Below are 20,427 nucleotides of genomic sequence, written 5' to 3'. Positions count from 1 at the left end.
CGTTTGAACATTGTCGGCTAACATACAGTTTTTGATGACATTACTCTAGTAGTTATGGGTAACCCAACCACAGAGAATGTCTCACTTCCACACAAGGAACTATATACAATGTCTTGACCTACACTGGAAATATCCACCAGCAAAGTCCCCTTTTAAATACGATAAACATCTGCCTCCAATCTCTAATTTAAAGCACAATATTCCCATATTTACATTTTGATTATATTTCTAAAAAAAATTTATTTTATAGACAAGTTGATTAATTTCATCGGTAGTCTTTTGATCATATTTGGAGATTTACCCATAACTTCACTTGTTTTTTTTAAATTTGTGGTCCTCATTGATCCCAACCATATCACACTTTATTTACGGTTACCAGGCTGATACAAGTACCTTTGCCAAGCCAAGTTGGACCTGGCAGATTGTGTTCAATTCCTGGCCTTTTATATAAAGGCTTGAAGTACGGAGATTGATATCCACTGGTGCTTGTTAACAAACTCAGCAGAACATGGTGCGCATGTGGATGAAAGGTGAAGGAAAATCAACTGACTTCTACCTGACGATGTCTCTCAAATGTGGTCTTGGTTTCGTCAAGTTTGGGGTTGGGGTCTGGCTTTTCCCGGATTTTTTCCATTATGAAATTGTGAACTCTACGAACAGCATCGACGGGACCCATGATGAGGCACACTCTTTCTGTTGTTCCTGAAGAAAAAAAAGAACTCAATAAGCATCATTATTTACTTTGGAGCCAGCAGAACAGGTAAATATTCCCTTTTCCTAAAAATAATTGAATCAGTGAACATTGATTTGATCCACAAAAATTTTCAAGCTATATCATGGCCTGTAAATTATTAAGTTTGGGGCAGTTAAACCAGTGGCTAACTGCATGAGCACTGATGGAAGCCAGAGGGGTGATACACAATAATCCAGGTCATATACTGTGACCACCCAACCTCATTAGTTGGTTCATAGAACAAAGATGGGGCAATGGAGACCTTATCCAAATTACTGTATCCAAATTCCAGTGGGATAGAACAGAAGGTTAAAATACAAAATATTTAACAATCAGGGGAAAATCCATGTGCCTTGCTCGTAAAAGTTGAAGAAAAAATGAAATTACATCCTCATGGGTAAATACAATTAGACATATCCAACAATTCTCAACACATTTCGGACTGGTGGTTTATGTAAAGTAACTTGATATTACTGACTGAGAAACAGACTAGTGGCTGTGTAATATCTGTAGACCTTGCCTGGATAGTACTTGCCTGGATAGAAATCGTTCGCCTTGGACATTTTCACACGGGCTCCGGCCTCTTTTTGGACTTGGGCAATGGTTTCCCCACCTTTTCCAATGATGGCTCCTGCTGCTATACTGGGCACGAGGATTTTGAGATGGATGTTTTCTCCTAAAACAATAAAAAAAAGTAAGATTGAGAATCGGAATTGAAGTTTATGAAATTTGATCAAAAGCTACCCTAAAAAACCTGAGGGATATCCATCATTTCTTGACAATGTACAGCAACTAATATTTGCATCATAGAATTTCAGAATGGTCAAGTTTGTATCCAATAATAGAAAACAGATGTTATCATATATCATCTAGTTCAATTAATTTTATTGAAACATGATGGCTTTGATTTCACAGACAAGTCAAGACAAATCAGCATACGATATCCAATTCGCATATTTTATTCAAAAAGCTGTCTGAGTCAAGGTCATAACACAATACAACCTGAAAGGAACACATCCAAATTACAAATACTAAAAACTGTTTCCACATGAGCGATCCTGTCAATCTACAGTGCAAAGTTTGGGAATACAAGTGCTGACGTTCACACATTTCTAAGCATGGGGAATGTCTCAAAACTTAATGATGCACAAACCTGTACAAAGGTTCATGATAATGATATTGCATGGGGTAGTGTAGAAACCTGAGGGTAGACTGGTCTGTGCTCCGACAGCTTGACTTATACCTACACATCCCATCTACCAACTTAGACCTGGCACTGCTTGTTGTACAGCTTTTCTTTTCTGACCTATTTGCACATGACCGTGAGTCACATGTAATTTCCATAAAAATAAACACTTCACACAGCTAGGTATATCAATGCAGGATGATGATGGAAATACTTCTTGCTTGGAGGCAACTTTCAGTAGCACAATATAACTGATTCCCTAACCATCAACTGATACTGTTTCCAGTTCTTTTTCAAGGAGAGATGTACTGTTTATCACAACAAGAATTATTCCACCAGATGTTGCCAAAATCTAGACACAAGTGCCCAGCTTCTATTTAAACTTTTCCTGACACTACTGCGCAGTGAAAAGTAAAGCAACTTGCATGAAAAATTGACCTGTCCAGAAGTGTTCTATTTATTATAAAAAATGGCTTGAGAAACATCTTTTTTTGTCCAAGTTCAGGTATTTTCACAATAATTTGTGGAAAACTTGTAAATACATTGAATGAACAATAAAACCAAAAAGCAATATTTACCGTGACGTAATCAGAAAGTACGCCTCCAGATATATTTATATTTCACATCAAACTTTATCTTTAACAACTAGAAGACGTTTAACACAACCAAAGAAGTCCCCACATTGTTTTCATATTTGTAATTTTCCAGGAGAGTGTTGGTAACATTGCACTGAAGCTGCTCAGGTAATACGCACTGAAAATAGCCCCACCTCCTCCCTCCCCCTTCAGTCCCGACTCAGCTCAAGTATGCCTGGAATGTGTTATACAGACAGTCTGTACTGCTGTAAGGTGTTGACACTCCATAGATCCACTGCTTCCCACAATATACTGCAAAATCTGTTAGTTTATTAATACTGCATGAATAGTATTATCAACGCTGTTCCTTTCACAGTACTGATCTTATTTGGGTCTTCAGTGAAAATATTTAGTGGTGTAACAATTCATACTTTGATCAATCAGTGTGATCTATGGATTCAATGGAATTTAAAAATAGTTCCAAACTGCTTAACTTTTTCCATCCTTACTTCAGCCAACCTAGAAAACAGAATTTTATTTCCGATATAATCTACCAACATGAACATGTTGAATCATGCTGAAGAGATTCAACATGTATACATGGTATATGGAACATCTGTACTGAAAATATTCATGAATCGCCCATTGATCTAAATTTCAAATTTGACAAATTACATATAAGAATAAATCTAGTCAACAAAATATTACCACATACAGTACCAATTTCAACACATGTGGAGCATTTTCAATAATAAAACTCCATATGCTAGCAATATACTCAGTAATGACAGGTTTCCTCAACAGCTGACAACCTAATGCCAATATTGTTTCTAATAGTTCAGTTTGGCAAGTCCATTCTGACCTTTGTCCAGTCCCAGGGTGGCCAGGAGATTCATCTTGACCATATTGGCAAGAACAGAGTGACATTCATAGGCTGAACTGTACAATGGTATGTAGGACACTTGCTGAGTCGAGCCAAATCACCTGAGTTGAAGACAATACACAGTAACATATGGTCCATATTGACATGGATTCAGGCCTATACACCTCTTCCCTTGGGCTAAAATGCAAAGTAATCTTATCATTGACACTGGAAAACTGTAATATGCTCCGAGACATTTCTGTTGGCTATTAAATGACCAGGCCAAGGCGTAGTTTCAGCACAGTTTCTACACTACATAACCCAGTTTACATAATGTAATGACAAGCACTTTTTTGGCTTCATTCAGCTTGGTCGTTCGTCTATATTTCCACCAACAGTAGCAGGTCATATCCTCAATGTTGAAAGTAAGGGGGTACTGAGGACCTTGACGTCTGCTCCTAGAGTATTTGAATCGGGGGGGAACCCCTCAACCAGTTACATTAAGTTCATGAGAAGAGTCTTAATTCCTGCTAAATGTTAACTGTTTAATTTCAACAGGCCTACCAAAGACTCATCTTTATTAACAATGCATTTTCTATCCAAGCAGGTTGAAAATCATACCTTTGAGGTCTTCTAAATTCAAAGTTTACTCACCAATTAACTGAAATGATAGCATCTCAGACGACACTGCTGCATAAAACATTTGTAGCTCAAACAATTCAGTCCTATTTCAACTCAACAAATGAAGCCAAATGTGTACATGGCAGTAAGACAAATGGCTCATAAACTTTACATATGGTTGAATTCATCACCAGATGAGGAAATTCACACATACACCACCACCCTCAATAAAAATCAATATATCTTGGGCAAATATGACGGTAACACCGAACAGGATAAGTATTTGCACATGGCAATTAAACACTGTCAACTCGTCCCCCAACCTTTTAGTGTTGTCCAAAAACCTCATTCATGCAACAGGTTCTCACTCATTTCCAATACGAGACAAGCATTCTAGGTGTAAACAACTAATGCTGATCTTCTTGGACACAAACACGTTTGCATTGACAGTAAAAGACCAAGCATCCCCTGGACCACCCTGGATCTGGGAAAATCCAGGGTAGAATAGGTCTTCAGCAACCCATGCTTGCAGTAAAAGGCGACTATGCTTGTCATAAGAGGTGACTAACAGGATTGGGTGGTCAGGCTGACTTGGTATATGCACGGTCATCGATCCCATTTGCGTGGATTGATGCCTATGATATCAATCACTGGATTGTCTGGTCCAGACTCGATTATTTACAGACTGCCATCATATAGCTGGAATATTGCTGAGTGCAGCGTTAAACAACAAACAAACAAACTCAAGGACCCAAAGACCCCTCTTGGTTCAACACTGTACTAAATTTTTAAAAGACAAAATAAAACAACTTGTCAACCAGGAAACAAATGAAAATAACAATAAATAGCTGAGCCATTCTTCTTCACCATGTACGTCTGATGCACTGATACTTAGCAATACGATATTCGGATTGTGATGGAGGCAGTTGGCATGGTTAGCATCACATGAAAAGTACTTTCATGAGAAATGTGACACTTGGCCTAATCATGCTAATGGTAGAGGGCAAAATGTAACAAAACATCAAGATTAATATAGTTATAACACCCAACAGAACCATTCATATTTACAAAAATATGGTGTTACTCCGGTTACCAATTTTCATCGCTTTAACACAGGCCTGAGATGTAATAACGTAAGTGGTGTTTTCATTATCAGTTCATGCATCAGATCCACACAAGAATCGCAGTCAAAATGCCGACCAGAACCCATGCCAAGTTCCATAGTTTCTGCATTTAATCAATTACGTTTTAGGTGCGCTGAGTGTGTTACTAAGAACAGGGCTAACAATTGTATGTAATCAAGCGTTGGAATACAACAGACAACAACATATATTGACTGCAACTCCCTTGGGGCCAACGTACTCTGGAAGATATCAGTTAAGAAATTATATCATTGAAATGAAAGGCTAAACAATAAGACTATTTTTGATATATTAAGCAAGTTGAATATATAAGCATTTCACTGGCAAACTACGCCTAATGTACAGGCAACTGGTTTGGCAGCATGCCCTGAGAGGCCTGCCGGGACATGCCCACCTACTGCTCTACCATGGCAGGTAGCTACAGGTAAAACAGCCCAGGTTGATAATCAGCCGTTATAATGGCAGCTTCCTATACCTATCTACTATTATAACAATCTTCCATTATGACCTTATGGATTGTACTTTAGAGCCCTACATAAATCTTACCATTTTAACAGCCAACTTCTCTCCAAATCAAGGTTTTGAAACAGGCCAATAATATGCTGTTTTTCAAGGACAAATCGTGGATCAAAGAAATGGTGTTCAAATCATTTTTTTTAACCTCATTTTCAGTGCCAACCCAACAACTGTTTTGTTAAGATGCTAATTATTGTATGACATAATGTAGTTCTTTTGTCAGCTATCGAACTGGAGGCAAACTAACCAATAACCTTCACACATTAAGCGACAGACCACATTCATGAATTCCTGAGTGCTTGGGTCTTTCGGATCATAAATCAGCTTATTATGAAGCACAAATGCTATGCACAGAAAATAGTGTCATTTAAGTCAATGCCTAATAGTTAAGATTAAGCCAGTGAGCAGGGTCCTGTTACATTGGTACATGCATCACTAACTCGACAAGCATACATTAGACAATCTAGAAAACTGCTGCAATTCATGTAACGTTATCCTTGCCAGCAGTCACAACCATTACCTAATTATTCAAAATCACTGATAAAGATTATTCACCATTCTGTAACAATATCAAGCATGTCAGAGGATCCCATCAGAATTCAACACTTCACTTACCAGTGGGCAATTAATACATAACTTTAGTCCTGTATGCAGAGAGTACATAGTTCCGACATTTTTTTAGTATGCAACATGAAAAAGGACGCTGAATATATTACATTGCATGTGACGGCAGCTGTGACCCATGCATCATTGTAATCAACAGTGTTTGCATGTCTTGAGTTGCAAGTTGTAATACTAGCTTTCTACATAAATATAGTTACAATTGCGAAATCCGTAAAAGACAGGATAAAGCAAAAACTCCAATCTCAAATTTGTATTATTCATTGTACATTTAAGAAAGAAACTGAACTCTTATTTACAGCAAAACTCAAACATAAATTATCTTGTCAGCATTTTCTAAATATCTCTGCTGTATTTGTCAAAGGAGTCTTTCATCATCATTTCCTGTAGCATTGCACAGAAAGTTCATCACGTTCAAGTGAGTTAAATATTTATGGCAAAACTTGTAATCAATGAGATTCTACACTCTTATCTCAGCAACGTTAACGTTGCATAGTTCAATAAATGCAACACAGAAATTCATTACCATTTCAATGGGAACGCAGAAAGAAAAATAAACCCTAAGATAATCATATTATCTTTGTAAAAGGAGAATCTGAATTATCCCCCAGAAAACAAGTACAACAGCCCCTGACTGACAACTAGGAGATGACCTTCATGCATGAGTAAGCCAAGGTCAGGGGCCTGGTATGGCGACAAGCCACAATTTCACTGACCCTTCAGACAGCTGTTCCCCCAGCTGGCCGATACATGATACAGGAGACCAACCGAAGTATAATTGCATCAGTTTCTGCATCCTGTGAAATTAATTGCCAATACCCTCCCAGTGATGATGTATCCTAATTAACCTCCTAGTTGGTATCAATAAGCATGTTTCCGTCATCCACGATTCATATTATGTCAAGTCATGTGATAGCTATAGTTCAAGCCGCTTCAGCTAGGAGATGCTCGTCAACAACTACTTTTATGAGCCCTCATCACAGCAATCACGACAACCACTCTGCTGTCCAGCAGCTTGACAAAATTAATTTCAAACCCAGAGATTCATTTCAATTTATATATGAAATGTAATATTTTGTATCAAACAAGCCCTGTGTTCGAGATTAAGTATGAATGTCAAACTGGCCTTGGTATAGCACTAATGTCAAAATATATTATAATATTGTCAGCGTTTGAGAATAATGGGGTACCAACAGTTTGCTCCAATAGCATTTGATCTGGGGACACTTACATTTTTCACCTTTATCAATAAGGTTATGACGGGTACTTATGCTTAACTACAGTGATAGTAATTGGATATCTTTGGTTAAATATATACATCGAGAATTTTGTGCGTACTATTTACAAAAGATTAACAATTTAATAAACATGTAAAATACCTTCCCCCCAATTAGTCTTCATTACATAATGTCTGAACTATTAATATAAACATAACTAATTTTCTATTAGCATCTGAACAGAATAATGGAGCTTAATGTGGTGCACTAATGTATGAAAACATTCCCTGCAAAAACAACTTATTAAAAGTGGCATGATAAAACCGATGTGTTCAGTTAACAGATTATTCCAAGGGAGCCTGTAAAAAGCATTACCACTGAGCATGCCTAGCCCAGATGGCAACTTGTCAGATTACAAGCTATATATAGGTAACAATATTCCCTTCCCTCTTCTAGTATTCAGCAACACAAGCCTCAATCCTTCTCGGGTTCCAATAAACGTGAATAAATCTTCCATTTGTTGTATTCACTGTAGAAGTATATATTTCACTTAATATTTGTTACCTACTTGATTCGACAAGGTTGTATTGGCAAGGTCAGTCAAGAACAATGCTAGAGATATTAACATTCTGATCATAAACCATTGTAATTCTCTTACTTTACAGAGACATTTCTACTCCTTGTAAACCATACCACTCACTCCTAGATGATACTGTATTTTTTTCTAAACAATTCAATTCCGACACCACTGAAATTTGCTGATTTACCACAAAATTAGAGCCGTCAATCAAAATAATTGTGGCCTGTGTAACTTCTGGCCTCTGTTAACGACAAAGCCATGATAAACAGCAAAGGAAAAAAGATAACCACTAATTGTCCAACTCATTTAAAGCAAAAATATCCAAATAAATGAAATGAACAAAATATCAAGAGTTCCGTTCAAGGAAAACTTGAGACACTCCAAAATATGGTAAAACCGAGAACCAGTTGTCAACAGCCATCCCATTTACTCAGATAGAATACATGAAATGCATAATCAGATTCAATCCATCACCAATCTTCAGTAATAAAATTTGAACAGCTGTATCAAGGAGCCGACGCCAAAGCCATGGAGGTTCCCAAGGATGAGCTACAAAATACACCTGCTTCCAGAATGTTTTTAATTGCCTGATAATGTCTGGCATGTATGCCAACATTGTAACTATGTATGGAATGTTGGCCTCAAACGAAGCTTATATGGAATACACAACCAACCTGGTACATTTGGTCTACTGGAGCTCTGAAAGACAGTTGATTATCGACTAGCCACGCCCAATCAAATATTTTGCAATCAGAGATAATGGCAAGGAAGCCGCATTAGAAATAAGAAAGATTATTATTTTAACATCGGCATAAAAACTGGCAGGATGAAGCAGTCATTTGTGTATCAGTGTTCATTATCTGCACAAATCTACTTTCAGGAACTTATTTTTGTGGCAGAACAGGGATGTTATAAGATACAGCTTTGCTTTCAGACACTACAGACACAAAATCAGCTTGTATATTTGGTTATCTATAACTTGTCTGCAAAAGCATATAGAGAAATCTATTAATAAAGCATTGAAGACCTAATCTGATGAATATTTTTTACAGATTAGAAAACATTTGTTGTCTGACTTCAAGACCAAAGGCTAAGTACTGCCAAGCAATTAAGGGATCATGTGGGGTTCTTGAGATTTTTTAAGAGACTATTTTAATCTAGGAATCCCTTAAATATAGTTTTTTAGCATGAGCGTTATGACAAGGACCTCCATGACTTGAAGTGTTCAGCTTAACCCTCCTAAGCCTGCTCAATAAGAACAAACTGCTGAATGGCATTTTGCGAACCACCTGCCCGCTATTCGGGAACGCATTCAACTCCAGACAAGACATATTAATACACTGAATCCACATTATTGACAGAATAGATTATCACCAGTCCAGAGATGTAGAATATGTTCAGCAAAATGGGACTCCTTCCCTTCAAGGTTGTGCTGATACAACATCATTACTTGTAAATCAATGTTGGTCACTGAAAACACCATCTACACACAATGAGCTGATCCCTCCCAAATGACACCACAGGCTGAAGCCTTTCACATAGCATAAAACAGGCATACAATTAGTTTCAACTAACGTCTACATTGGGCAAGGGAAAACATTGATCATGATATACATACATCTCCCAGTATCCTCATACACTAAGCAGATACAAGCAAAATGAGTACCCAGCTATCGAAAGATCTTTGTTGCATCTAAAAATACAACTTCCGATACTGGCAAGCACTGCATACAACCTCTTACGCCATGATACACTACACAGGGGCTGGAATCTATATTAAAAACATTGCTTAATAAAGGAGGAAACAGATTCTTCTGTTGATGAGTGATTTACTTTCTACCTTCAAGTTGAGGAGAGACATTTGAAAGCAATACACAACTCCAGTTAGCATCGGTATGTTTGGCATTTCAATTGATAAGATTCCCACTGCTGAGTTTTCAACTGTGAAAAATGCAGGGGTTAGGTTAAGGATGGGTAAGAATTCCATGCAACTGCAGAGGAACTAAATCTCATACATTGAACACTTCCTCAATTGAAGTGCATGTTATCAAACCTTCAAACAAACTACATCCAATGTCATTTTACTGTTAAAATCCACATAAATGCTGATAACAGATGTGAGGACATAATAATGTCCACTGATAGGACATAAAAGGCAGGCAATTATATCCTCAAAAGTACACAATGGTATATCCATGTAGAAAAATTTCACTTAAGTCCAGTAGCTACACTGGACAAACGGGAAGGACTTGCCAGGCCACATACCATGGTAGAATGTAAAGGGTTCCCTGTCCAGTGAAGTCGGTGAAATAATCATTTCTGACACACTCTGCTTGGTCATGCTCGTGTAATCCCAGGCCTGACCCCGACCAGAATGTGAGCAGGCTGCAGCCTACTGCTTACTTATACCACACCGGGCATGTGCAGACAGGTCGAGATTCCCTTCCCCTAGGATGGGTTGCTATGTTACCAAGTATCCCACCGTGGGGGGAGGGGTTGTTGGGATAGTAATTGAAAGTTAATATAGCCAGCCTCATGTGGACTTACTACTTCTCCAGACTATTTTGATATGCATCAGTTGAAAACTATAGGTGATCACCAGCCAAAAGGGTTATGTAATTAGGCAGACCAATGGGTCAATTAGTGGCCATGCACAAATGCACAGCAAGATCAAAAAGCTGGACAGGGGTGTAAACAGTGGGGGCTCGTTTGAGTAGAATAGCTAGTATTACTTTTGTTTGTATTACCCCATCAAAAACAATAGCTGCATAATGAGCGCTAACAAGTCCATCGACCAATATCCAAACAGTGAAGCAAACAAGTACACTGAATGTTGTTGATTGTTAAGTGCCTTTGGAAACACATTGATACTGATAAGGTATAGGTTGGCTGATAAAACTGGGAAGTTTGTCAAATATTCAAAGAATATCACTCCATCAATGTTATGCAATGCTACCTAAGGGCAACATCACTGCATATCAGTCAGAAACATCTGACATGGCTGAAGCTTCTGTCTTTACAGCAGGCACAACCCAAATACATGACATAAGAGATAGTTGGCCTCATTAACACAAAAGTTATTGATGCTTATATCGCTGAAAACTAACATTGCATGTGAAGTAGGATTAACATGTGTGTATCCTACATGTTCGTACTTGGAAACATTCAAGTAATATGACAGCACCCTTAGATAAAAACATGTCATACATATAAACAGGTAAAAGGAGTTTGATATATACTATTCAGATATTTTCAGAATCTAGTATTGCCATCAGTTTAGACTACACAATATTATAATTAAACAGTTCATTTCTAAAAACAAAAGGATGTTGAGAACACATAAGGTGCAACAGTTTTGATATCCCATACACTGAATTCATTTCGACTTTTCGTACAGTTTCCCTCTATATTTTGTGTGTGTGGTGAATGTGGCTATCGTTGAATGTTGATCGTACGCACAAGTTTTGCCACATTATAGTGCCTTGTGAATCAAACAGTATAATACGGGGCAAGGTTACTGGCAATGGTGTTTTAATCAAGGGACCACCAAATGTTAACAAAGATAGATTACTAAGAGATCAAATTTTGTTTTAGTCTAGTAAACTCAGCTAATAATATTTTATGTTAAGGTCAAATGATAATGAAAAACTACCAGAAAAACAAGTTCTGGCCAAAAGACAAAAAAGGTATTTGGTAGTGATAAAGCACACTGAAACTACTCAATATCCCCCTTGTAACTGGTTCTCACAGCAAATGTGGGTACTGGGGAACTAAACCAACTTTCAATCTCTCACTACACTACTTTTCTGTTCACCATGGGCATTCTAAGCTTCAAATGAAACAACCTCGGTAGGTTTGAACACCCAGGTGTTAACACTATTTCAAACCATTCATGGCAAACCATAAGTTATATTAAAAACTTGCTCCCCTTACTTTACATATATACAACTTACAAAGCCTTTCATTGTTGGCCAGACATTCATACTGCAGGTTAGTACTTTTAGAGAGCTCCAAGTCTGTATGATCAGCTTCATGTGAGGTAACTCAGCCACAGACTTATCCAAACAGGGCGACCAAATTCAAAAAGTTCTAAAACTATCTCTTAAGTCTCTCTTGTGACGGTCTATGTCTAATATATTCCCTCAGAAAAAGATACATTTAATATAGATATTACAGTGGAATTGTACTTTCAATAAATGTATTGCCTTTGAGAGATGGACATGGCCACTGGTCTACTAGTCTCGAGACATGTGAAAGTCTGGAAGGACACATCTTTAAAAATTGCACAGTTCAGCATGTTCAGAATTTCCATTCTTTTAGTCTTCTAGGTATTTGAATCTGGGACATGTGAAACTTTTTTAACACTATAGAGTTCTGACAAGGATCCTCTGGCCTTTATTTTCATTTCGAACATTGTATCGAACATAAATACTAGTCCAAAATGACCTGTGACTAGTTGAATATAATCCATATCTACCCCTTTGCCCACATAACCTCATAATAAGAAATATCTAGGGATACTGTGCCATCATCTTATATCATGCTAGCCACAACCCTGAGTTAGCCTACTGTCAAGGTGTCCTCATTAGAAGGCTTTTTCAGGTTGACCTCATGTTGTTCTGGCTAGGTAACACTTCAGGTTAATGTCTACCACTGAATAACCATACATAGAAACGTTTCACCTCTAACATTACATAAACATCCTGGGCCAGTGAGCATCATGCGACACATAATATAACCAAGCAGGATCACAAGCAATCAAGCTTCCTGGGTACCCCAATCAACATCCTTCATTGCAATTGACATGGATGTGCAAAGTGATTTCCCTGGACTTGGTGTGTACATGGATCAGACACTACATGTAGACACTTGTCCTATAACAATAGCTTCACGTTGGTCATCGTCTCTGCCATGGACAATTATGTACAGTTCAAGAAATGACACAGGTATCTTTTGGGGGGTCATATTGCACTTGACATACATTCTACACTGGATAATGAGACTCAGAATAAATTTTATTAGTAGTACAACCTAAATCTAATGTTACAATGGTAAGCGATGCTCAGAAAAATATAACTACCGCATGATAAATTTCGCATTTGCTGCCAAGTCAAAGTCAGTCCATCTGCAGTAAAGGAATTCTGAGGGCAAGGATACCTTCCAGCTTTTTTAAGGGTGTCCTCATCATGCTTATGTTATGAGCATTTGGTCTAGTAAGCATTTCAGTTGTTGGTCATTTGTATTGCTGAATACCTGCCTGCGTGTGCATTGTGTAACATGGCACTAGCGATATTCCATATAGCTGCCAGTAAATAATCAAGTCTGGACCAGACAATCCAGTGATGATATTATAAGTGCCATGCCATAGGGGTACACAGCTTTAGAAACTAACAGAATAGGTCCACTAGTCCTTCCAATAACATATAGCAAACCCTTAAAAGGGCACATTTCTACTACTCTTATGATTCCTGAATTATTGGGCAGTTTGGCAAGGACTGTAGGACAGGTGCCAATTTCTAACGCTGGTACACTGGCAGCATCAACCATGTCACCGATTCTGACTACCCGATCAAGGCATACAGGCATATTTGAAACCCAGGAGGCTGAGTATGTCAGTGATGATTACAACTACTATCATGGCTACTACTAATGATCCAGGATAATTGCCAGATTATTGAACAAAACTGCAGCTACATTCATTCCGACCTGAATCCATCTGACATATCGACCACACCCAGCTTTGACGACGTGTACAGATTCTGATGGTGAATCTTCAAAGATGTGCTTGCCTACTGATTGCTATTGATACTTGATGTAAAGCTACTTACAGGGCAAGCATTATGCACCAACAAGAAAGATAGCATTGATATTTCATATGACTTGATGAGATGACAAAAACTTGTCATGGAATAGCATCCAATGCAAGCTGAGAGCAATTAGAAAAAACATTGAGATCAAACATTACAACATGCTAGCCATGAAAAAATATTTTCTCCAATGAGTAAACTATGACTTGTCAAAAGTTCATGCCCTAGTGCACTTATCAAAACAGCTTAAGTACTGACGACTGACCGTATTGATTCACAACCTGGACTTTGTTTGAGTGGGATGTAACCTGAACCTCACTTAGTCTTCCTTTTTAACGAGTCAGTAAGCATGGCAAGGAATAGCGTTTTATGATCCTTAAAAACCAAATGAAGTAGCATCTAAATTGTTGCTTCTTACACCATGAAGGGGCTCCAACCCTGCGGGAGGGAACCTGACTGGGGTGTCAAGCTAAAGTGCCACCCCTAGTATCAGGCTGCCTCCCTTCAAAAAAGGATCAAATATATTAACCTGGTCAAAAACAGCTAACAGTATATATAGGATGTCAACTTTAGAATTTACATACAATATTGAGAACACAATCCCCATCATCAGACAAGACAAATAATTTTTATTGTTAACATTAGGGTCCTGACAATGATCCTCAACATGCTCGACCTTCATGTTTATTTTCAAACACACTTCATACTTAAATCCTTTCCATTCAAGGAAATGTCAAGGCTTGGCTTAAATATTTGACACATTATTCTTATCAAACTTAGAGCTCAAAATGTGCCTCAAACTGCAGTAAAATGTAAGATACATGAAACGGGCCATGTTTGATGTTATGCAACCTCCCTCTTACTCACTGAAAATAAGTAGAATCATGTTCAATAGGGATAAATGTCAGTGGTGTATATCGCTATGTATGTATGTATGTTGTGTCAAAAGGGACATATTTACATCAAGATATAAAGGCTTCATGTTTGAACCTGTTTTCAGTCAGTGCGATTCTAAATGTGATGGGGAAAGGGCTTCATATTTTGAAAGCTTATGTTTAAATAGACAAATTTTTGTATTGAATCCTTTTACTCATAAACAAATTACCATGGGTATGTAAAATGAAAGTAAAAACACTGCATAGAATGTAAGTTACACAGTAATGAGTATTCACCAGAAAAGCTTGATCTTGCACCAGAGCTTGGCATGAGTTAATCCAACTAGTCAACATTTCATTTCAGACAAGTGGTGTATGTGATGTAAGGTTTGTGAAAATAAATTTTTATGTCATGATGATGTCACCCTAATATATTTGCCCCACAACATTTTCTTTAGTTTTTAAGCACTATTAAGAAACCTTTGCCCACACCATTCTATTTATAGTGTCAGTTTTGCAGATGAAGTCTTTGGCCCCATCTCTTCATACTTCCAGGCAGGAGACTTGTGGGCACATGGAACATTAGATTAGAATCAAGATTACTTTTATAGATTTGCAACCTAATAAATAAACTAAAATAATCCTTCCTTCCTCCCTACCCAAGCTATTTTGAAAACCACTAGAAGCAATATATTTATCTGACCCGACATAACTACATTTATTTCAGAAAACTACTTCTGGCAACAGATTTTCAGCATTCTCTTTTCTGGTCAAGTGGCCAGGAACAAGTGAAGAATTGATGTTGCATCAGCAATATTTTGACCATGAAGTGACAAAGCTGTGTCTAAGCCTGTCAACAAATTGTTCTGTTTCCAGGATTCACTGACTACCTGTACGACACAGGCAAATTGGTCCAGCCCTTGCAAAGTGGGAGTGCTCAGTAACCTGCCTGGGCTCCTCACTGCTGCCATTGTAGGGTGTGGAACATGCTACACAGGCTTGGCAACACCACCAACCAGTCCTGTCTTCAGATGTCCCCACTTGCACCATGACCGTTCATCTGGCACAAGTCTTCTGGCACACAAAACCTGTCTGGAATTCTAGATCCTAGACCTCTGGGATCAAACTTACCTATCACCATCACTGACAAGGACGTTGCTTTACAGGTTAGGAACTGAAGGTACCTCATAGCATCAGGTATTCAGGCTGTCGGACATTAAAGTTTAACTATCTGGACAGGCAACCAGTCTTGCCAGTTTAAAACTGTGACATCCCCTGATGAAGTATCTCAAACTCAACCCACCAGAGACATGCATCAGGAATACACATGACCAAGGACCATTACGGGAAACTAGATTCCTTTTCAAATCACTGCAATGTACCAATCATATCTTCTGATTGTTCAGATATGATCAGCAGTGTTTGAAATAAAGCATGAAAGTCGATATGCAAAGTCAAATCTTTCAACATTTCAAAACTAAAGTCGGTTTTTAAGATTTTCCCGTTTGTGGTATTAAAGACGGTCTAGACATTTTTATAGCAGGGAGGATTTAAAGTTCAGCTGGATCAGGTAAAACTGTTCATGTTAAGAAATAAACGACGAGTGGGAGTTGTATATCATACAATAAAACACTGCAGGGGAATAAACCATGAGGGGTGCAGTCCTGAGTGGTCTATTCTCCCTGCAGTGTTTTATTGTACGATAAACAACTCCCACTCGTCGATTATTTCTTATATGAGGTATCAACATTATGTACGGCCTCTTCAAGGGTGATTAAATGTACAAGCTTTAAAAATATTTATGCATATTTTAATAATGATGACTCCCACAATAGTCAACTCTGCTAAAATCTTGGCATTTTCAAAAAAATGAACACTTATGAAACCAGAAGGTGGCTACCATCAAAATGAGCAATTTCACTTCCCTAAAGTTTCCTTAAACATATCCTGACAGCAGTGAACAGCAGCAGTGAAATAAATTAAACATTGATCACATGAAAGAAATACAGGTAGAAAGTTCAGGAGGAGGGAGTGGCAAGGCTCACTGGGCAATAATGGTTACACAAATAAGGCACCAGCATCTTTGATGAAGGTGGATGGAATGATGCAGTAAGAAAATCTCAAATGAATATGGGGAAGCAATACAATGTCCTGTTTGGCTATACAAACCCACTCCCACAAGCACAACCCTCCTTCCTCCCTCCCAATATCTGGCAGTATTGCCAAGCTCTTACTGACCTGAAAGGTGGTCTACTATGGTAACATTCTGCAACTTTAGCCACTAGCCTGAAGCCTCTGTCATGTAAAACAGCTGATACCTGTCCTAGACTGGATTATTTTTACTTCAAACAAAGATGTATTGTATCTAGGTACTCTTATCAAGATACAATATCGTATCACCAAATCCTTACATTATTACCTCTAGGCATAGACGTTTTCTTGTTCATGTGATTGGATTGGACAGATAATTTAAGTGTCGTCATTCCAATCTCATTAAAATCAGATCTTAGTTCTTGCTACCGCTATACAAGGATCTGAGGACATGACAATAAGGGTCACGTCAGACCGACCTTTAGCGAACTTTGACTGACCAATGGAATGACGCTTCGAAACATTGACATATACTCTATTAAAAGATTAAAAACTGAACAGAAGAACATTCTGGAATTGCTAATAGATGGTCTAGATTGTATGAATATAGACAGAGCCCATAACTGTAGTTCGGAATAGCCTGTGTTTTTTGTTCTTTTTCATGGTTGCACAATCAAAAAGCACATTCCAAATGTCACTTTCATGATCTGATAAGCAATGCTCTGATAATCAGATTGACTGCACATTGTATACGAAGTAGCAGTTTTCCCAATGTTCACTACATATCGCTTCAGGTGAACAAACGAGATAAATTGGTCAATGAAAATCGCAATTTTGTGACAAGATTACTAGATAATAACATGTCATTTGTATTTCTTGTTGCACTAGGCATTTCTTTTATAGGCAGATATCAAAAGAAATAAAATCTGAACTATCGGTGTACCAGAAATAATACCTCATACCTTCTTATTTGCTGCTTTTATTATTTTAGTTTTAAATTTAAATAGTAAGTGTAGCACTTAGGTGTATTATTGGTTAAGTGTTACATATGGCACAGTTTGAAAACTCACTGTTTGAGATCGACCAATCAGCGATCATGACATTAAGTTTTCCCGCAATCTTGTTATTTCAATCGCAAAAATTGTATACTGACATACGATAGTCAAACAAAAAGGTCTTATTACGAGTCAAAGTATGGCATCTGACAACAAAGGTCTGTTTCGAGGCATCAATAGCAGTATTCAGAAGGTTTAAGTGTAAATAACAAGAAGTTGATAGGATCTATCAAATCACATGATTTCGCAGAATTTCATATAAACATTTAAAGAAAGTTTGAATAAAACTCATGAAATAACTTAAAAACAAGGTGTGAAAACAAGTTTACAAGCTACTTTTGGTTTTGTTCTAACGTTAATGTATTTCCTTTTTCCCTCTGTACAGAGATGTTGTGGGGTGTGCATAATACACAAGAAAGTACAGTACTATTCAAAACTAAAGTGCACCTGTTATTCATGTCCTGAATATCAATACAGTTGCCACTGATCAACAAATGTTGGGACATCTGTTCGGAAGTCTACACTTGGTCTTGTACAATGTGTTTCCATTACCCTCACAGCTTGCCTGTTTCAGCAATGGTTTCAAATTAACCACAAGATACATATTTTTGTTGAAAAATATTTCCACGGTTTTCTACACATTATTATGCCACAAGCAGACTAAACTGTGTTTACTAATATGAACATAATTGAATGTGGATTCACTAATATTTATTTTAATTTTGGATTTCAAGCATTGAAAAAACAGATTTGTTGCAAATGCTGATAGCAAAAACAGATACACAGCAGACACAAAATGAGTTAAAAACATATCAGTTGAGGAGATGAGACATCCTAGAGTCCATAAGGAAACTAAGCTACTCTAAGACAGGTTGGAAAAAACACTGAATACTTACAAAACTCAGTTGCCATAAAAATTTGGAAAATCTGCTCACTCAGCAAATTTTCTTAACTCTGCAGCGTTGGTATTCACTGATCAATAATGCTCAACATGTATTTGCTGATAACATAGGATACATCCTCTTTCATTTCTACTGGATACTTTGTATTTGACATACACCAAATCAAAATTGCATGTTCAGTCAAATACCATCAAATACCATCAAATACTAGACGTGGCATCATGTAAGTCAAGTATCTGGCTTAAGATGGCCTCTATTGATCTGTGGTAGATTTTCCTGGATGCTGCAGTTCAGCGACAATGGCCAGTGTTGAAACAGAACAATCTTATCTCCAGTGTTGACCAGCAATGCATTTCAAAGTTTATAGGATGACACGGTTACAATAACACGTCACCCAATGAGTTGAAAGGTTTTGAGAAGAAAAATCACCGATTGAAAACTGGTTACAGTAATTTCAGAAGTTCTACTGAAAAGAACACACATCATAAAACATTTAAATTCAAAAGACATGAACCAGAAAGCGATTCAAACTGGTTCAGACAAAAGCACAGTCAATTGTGTTGATAATAAAAGGAGGCCCAAATGTTTCAGTTAATAAAAAAAAAGTTCATGTTTTATAATTCCATATGGAATGTGTTCAACACTTCAATTCAGTCATTTTGAACATCAAGCAAGAGTAAATGACAGCAATACGACAAGCCATGGTGCGTCAGTCCATGTATCTAGCCACTCGTTCATGTCTTATCAAATCTGGACAAGACAAACCGGTGATTGTGTAACAATCCACACCGCTAAGGACACGCAATGAACCAAGCCACCAAGCTGGACTACCTGGGCCACTGAGTCACCTAATAGCAGAGACGAATCCTAACCTGGAATCCCAATGGGACTACAGCTAAAAAAGTCTACTTGTTCTGATTCATATCCACTCCAAGTTTTTCCTCAGGACATATTCAAGTTATCCGACACTGATTGACATGCTGCATATCACGGGAACACAAGATTTGTGTGTTGTCATATAGAAACAAACCAGAATCATCTACTTTTCCGGAAAACACTTTAACCACTAGGCTACCTTCACAATGGCGCTAACTCAGCACAAATTTTGTTTCTTACATCAGATCAATATCTTACTTTAGTTGTGTAATATGAAAAATCATTCTGGTAAATGTAAGCAAATCTGTCAACATCTGTTCCCATCAACAACGTTAAGGTCTATAATCTACATGACTGTATATGCCTACTGTATTATATTACCCTGGCAATGCAATTTTTAGACATCCTTTATCTTTAAATTTCATGTCCATAATATATTTGTATTAAATGTAACCTGTGACCTTTAAATACCACCACCAAGTAATTGATGACGTACAAGTTCACAATCCCTGTTACAGAAATGCTTCTAGCTCTACACCTGTAGACTGCAGTCATCACCATCACCCCTGGACATGGGAAATGCTTCATGAAGGAATAATAAAGACTCAACTTCCACTGGTTTCCATGGAAATGACAAACATCAGAATTTCATCACATCAATACGACCAACAAACGCCAACACTTCACAGTTAGGTTTGCTATGCATGCAGAAAACATGAGCGACTGACAGACCAATGAACAATGATGAATACGCTGATCACAACATCC

General features: G+C 37.7%; 1 protein-coding gene across 8 annotated transcripts in view; it reads right to left on the bottom strand.

Moving 5' to 3' along the window:
* The window catches only part of LOC124116153 (RNA-binding protein Pasilla-like), a 62,261-nt gene that overhangs the window by 6,517 nt on the left and 35,317 nt on the right, over positions 1–20,427 (bottom strand). For 3 of the 8 annotated variants that reach the window (XM_046477377.2, XM_046477381.2, XM_046477379.2), the window contains exons 2-3: positions 1,254–1,409; positions 551–702 (exon numbers count right to left, since the gene is read on the bottom strand). In XM_046477377.2, coding sequence (XP_046333333.2) covers positions 551–702; positions 1,254–1,409 — 308 coding nt within the window. The remainder of the gene's footprint in view (positions 1–550; positions 703–1,253; positions 1,410–20,427) is intronic. The other 5 variants (XM_046477378.2, XM_046477383.2, XM_046477382.2 and 2 more) reach the window with 3 other exon arrangements.

The sequence above is a fragment of the Haliotis rufescens genome, unplaced genomic scaffold, assembly GCF_023055435.1.
Source record: "Haliotis rufescens isolate VD_foot unplaced genomic scaffold, xgHalRufe1.0.p SCAF_3, whole genome shotgun sequence".
NCBI lineage: Eukaryota > Metazoa > Mollusca > Gastropoda > Lepetellida > Haliotidae > Haliotis > Haliotis rufescens.
Note: the sequence above shows the minus strand (reverse complement) of the source record. Positions and strands in the feature narration are given on the sequence as shown.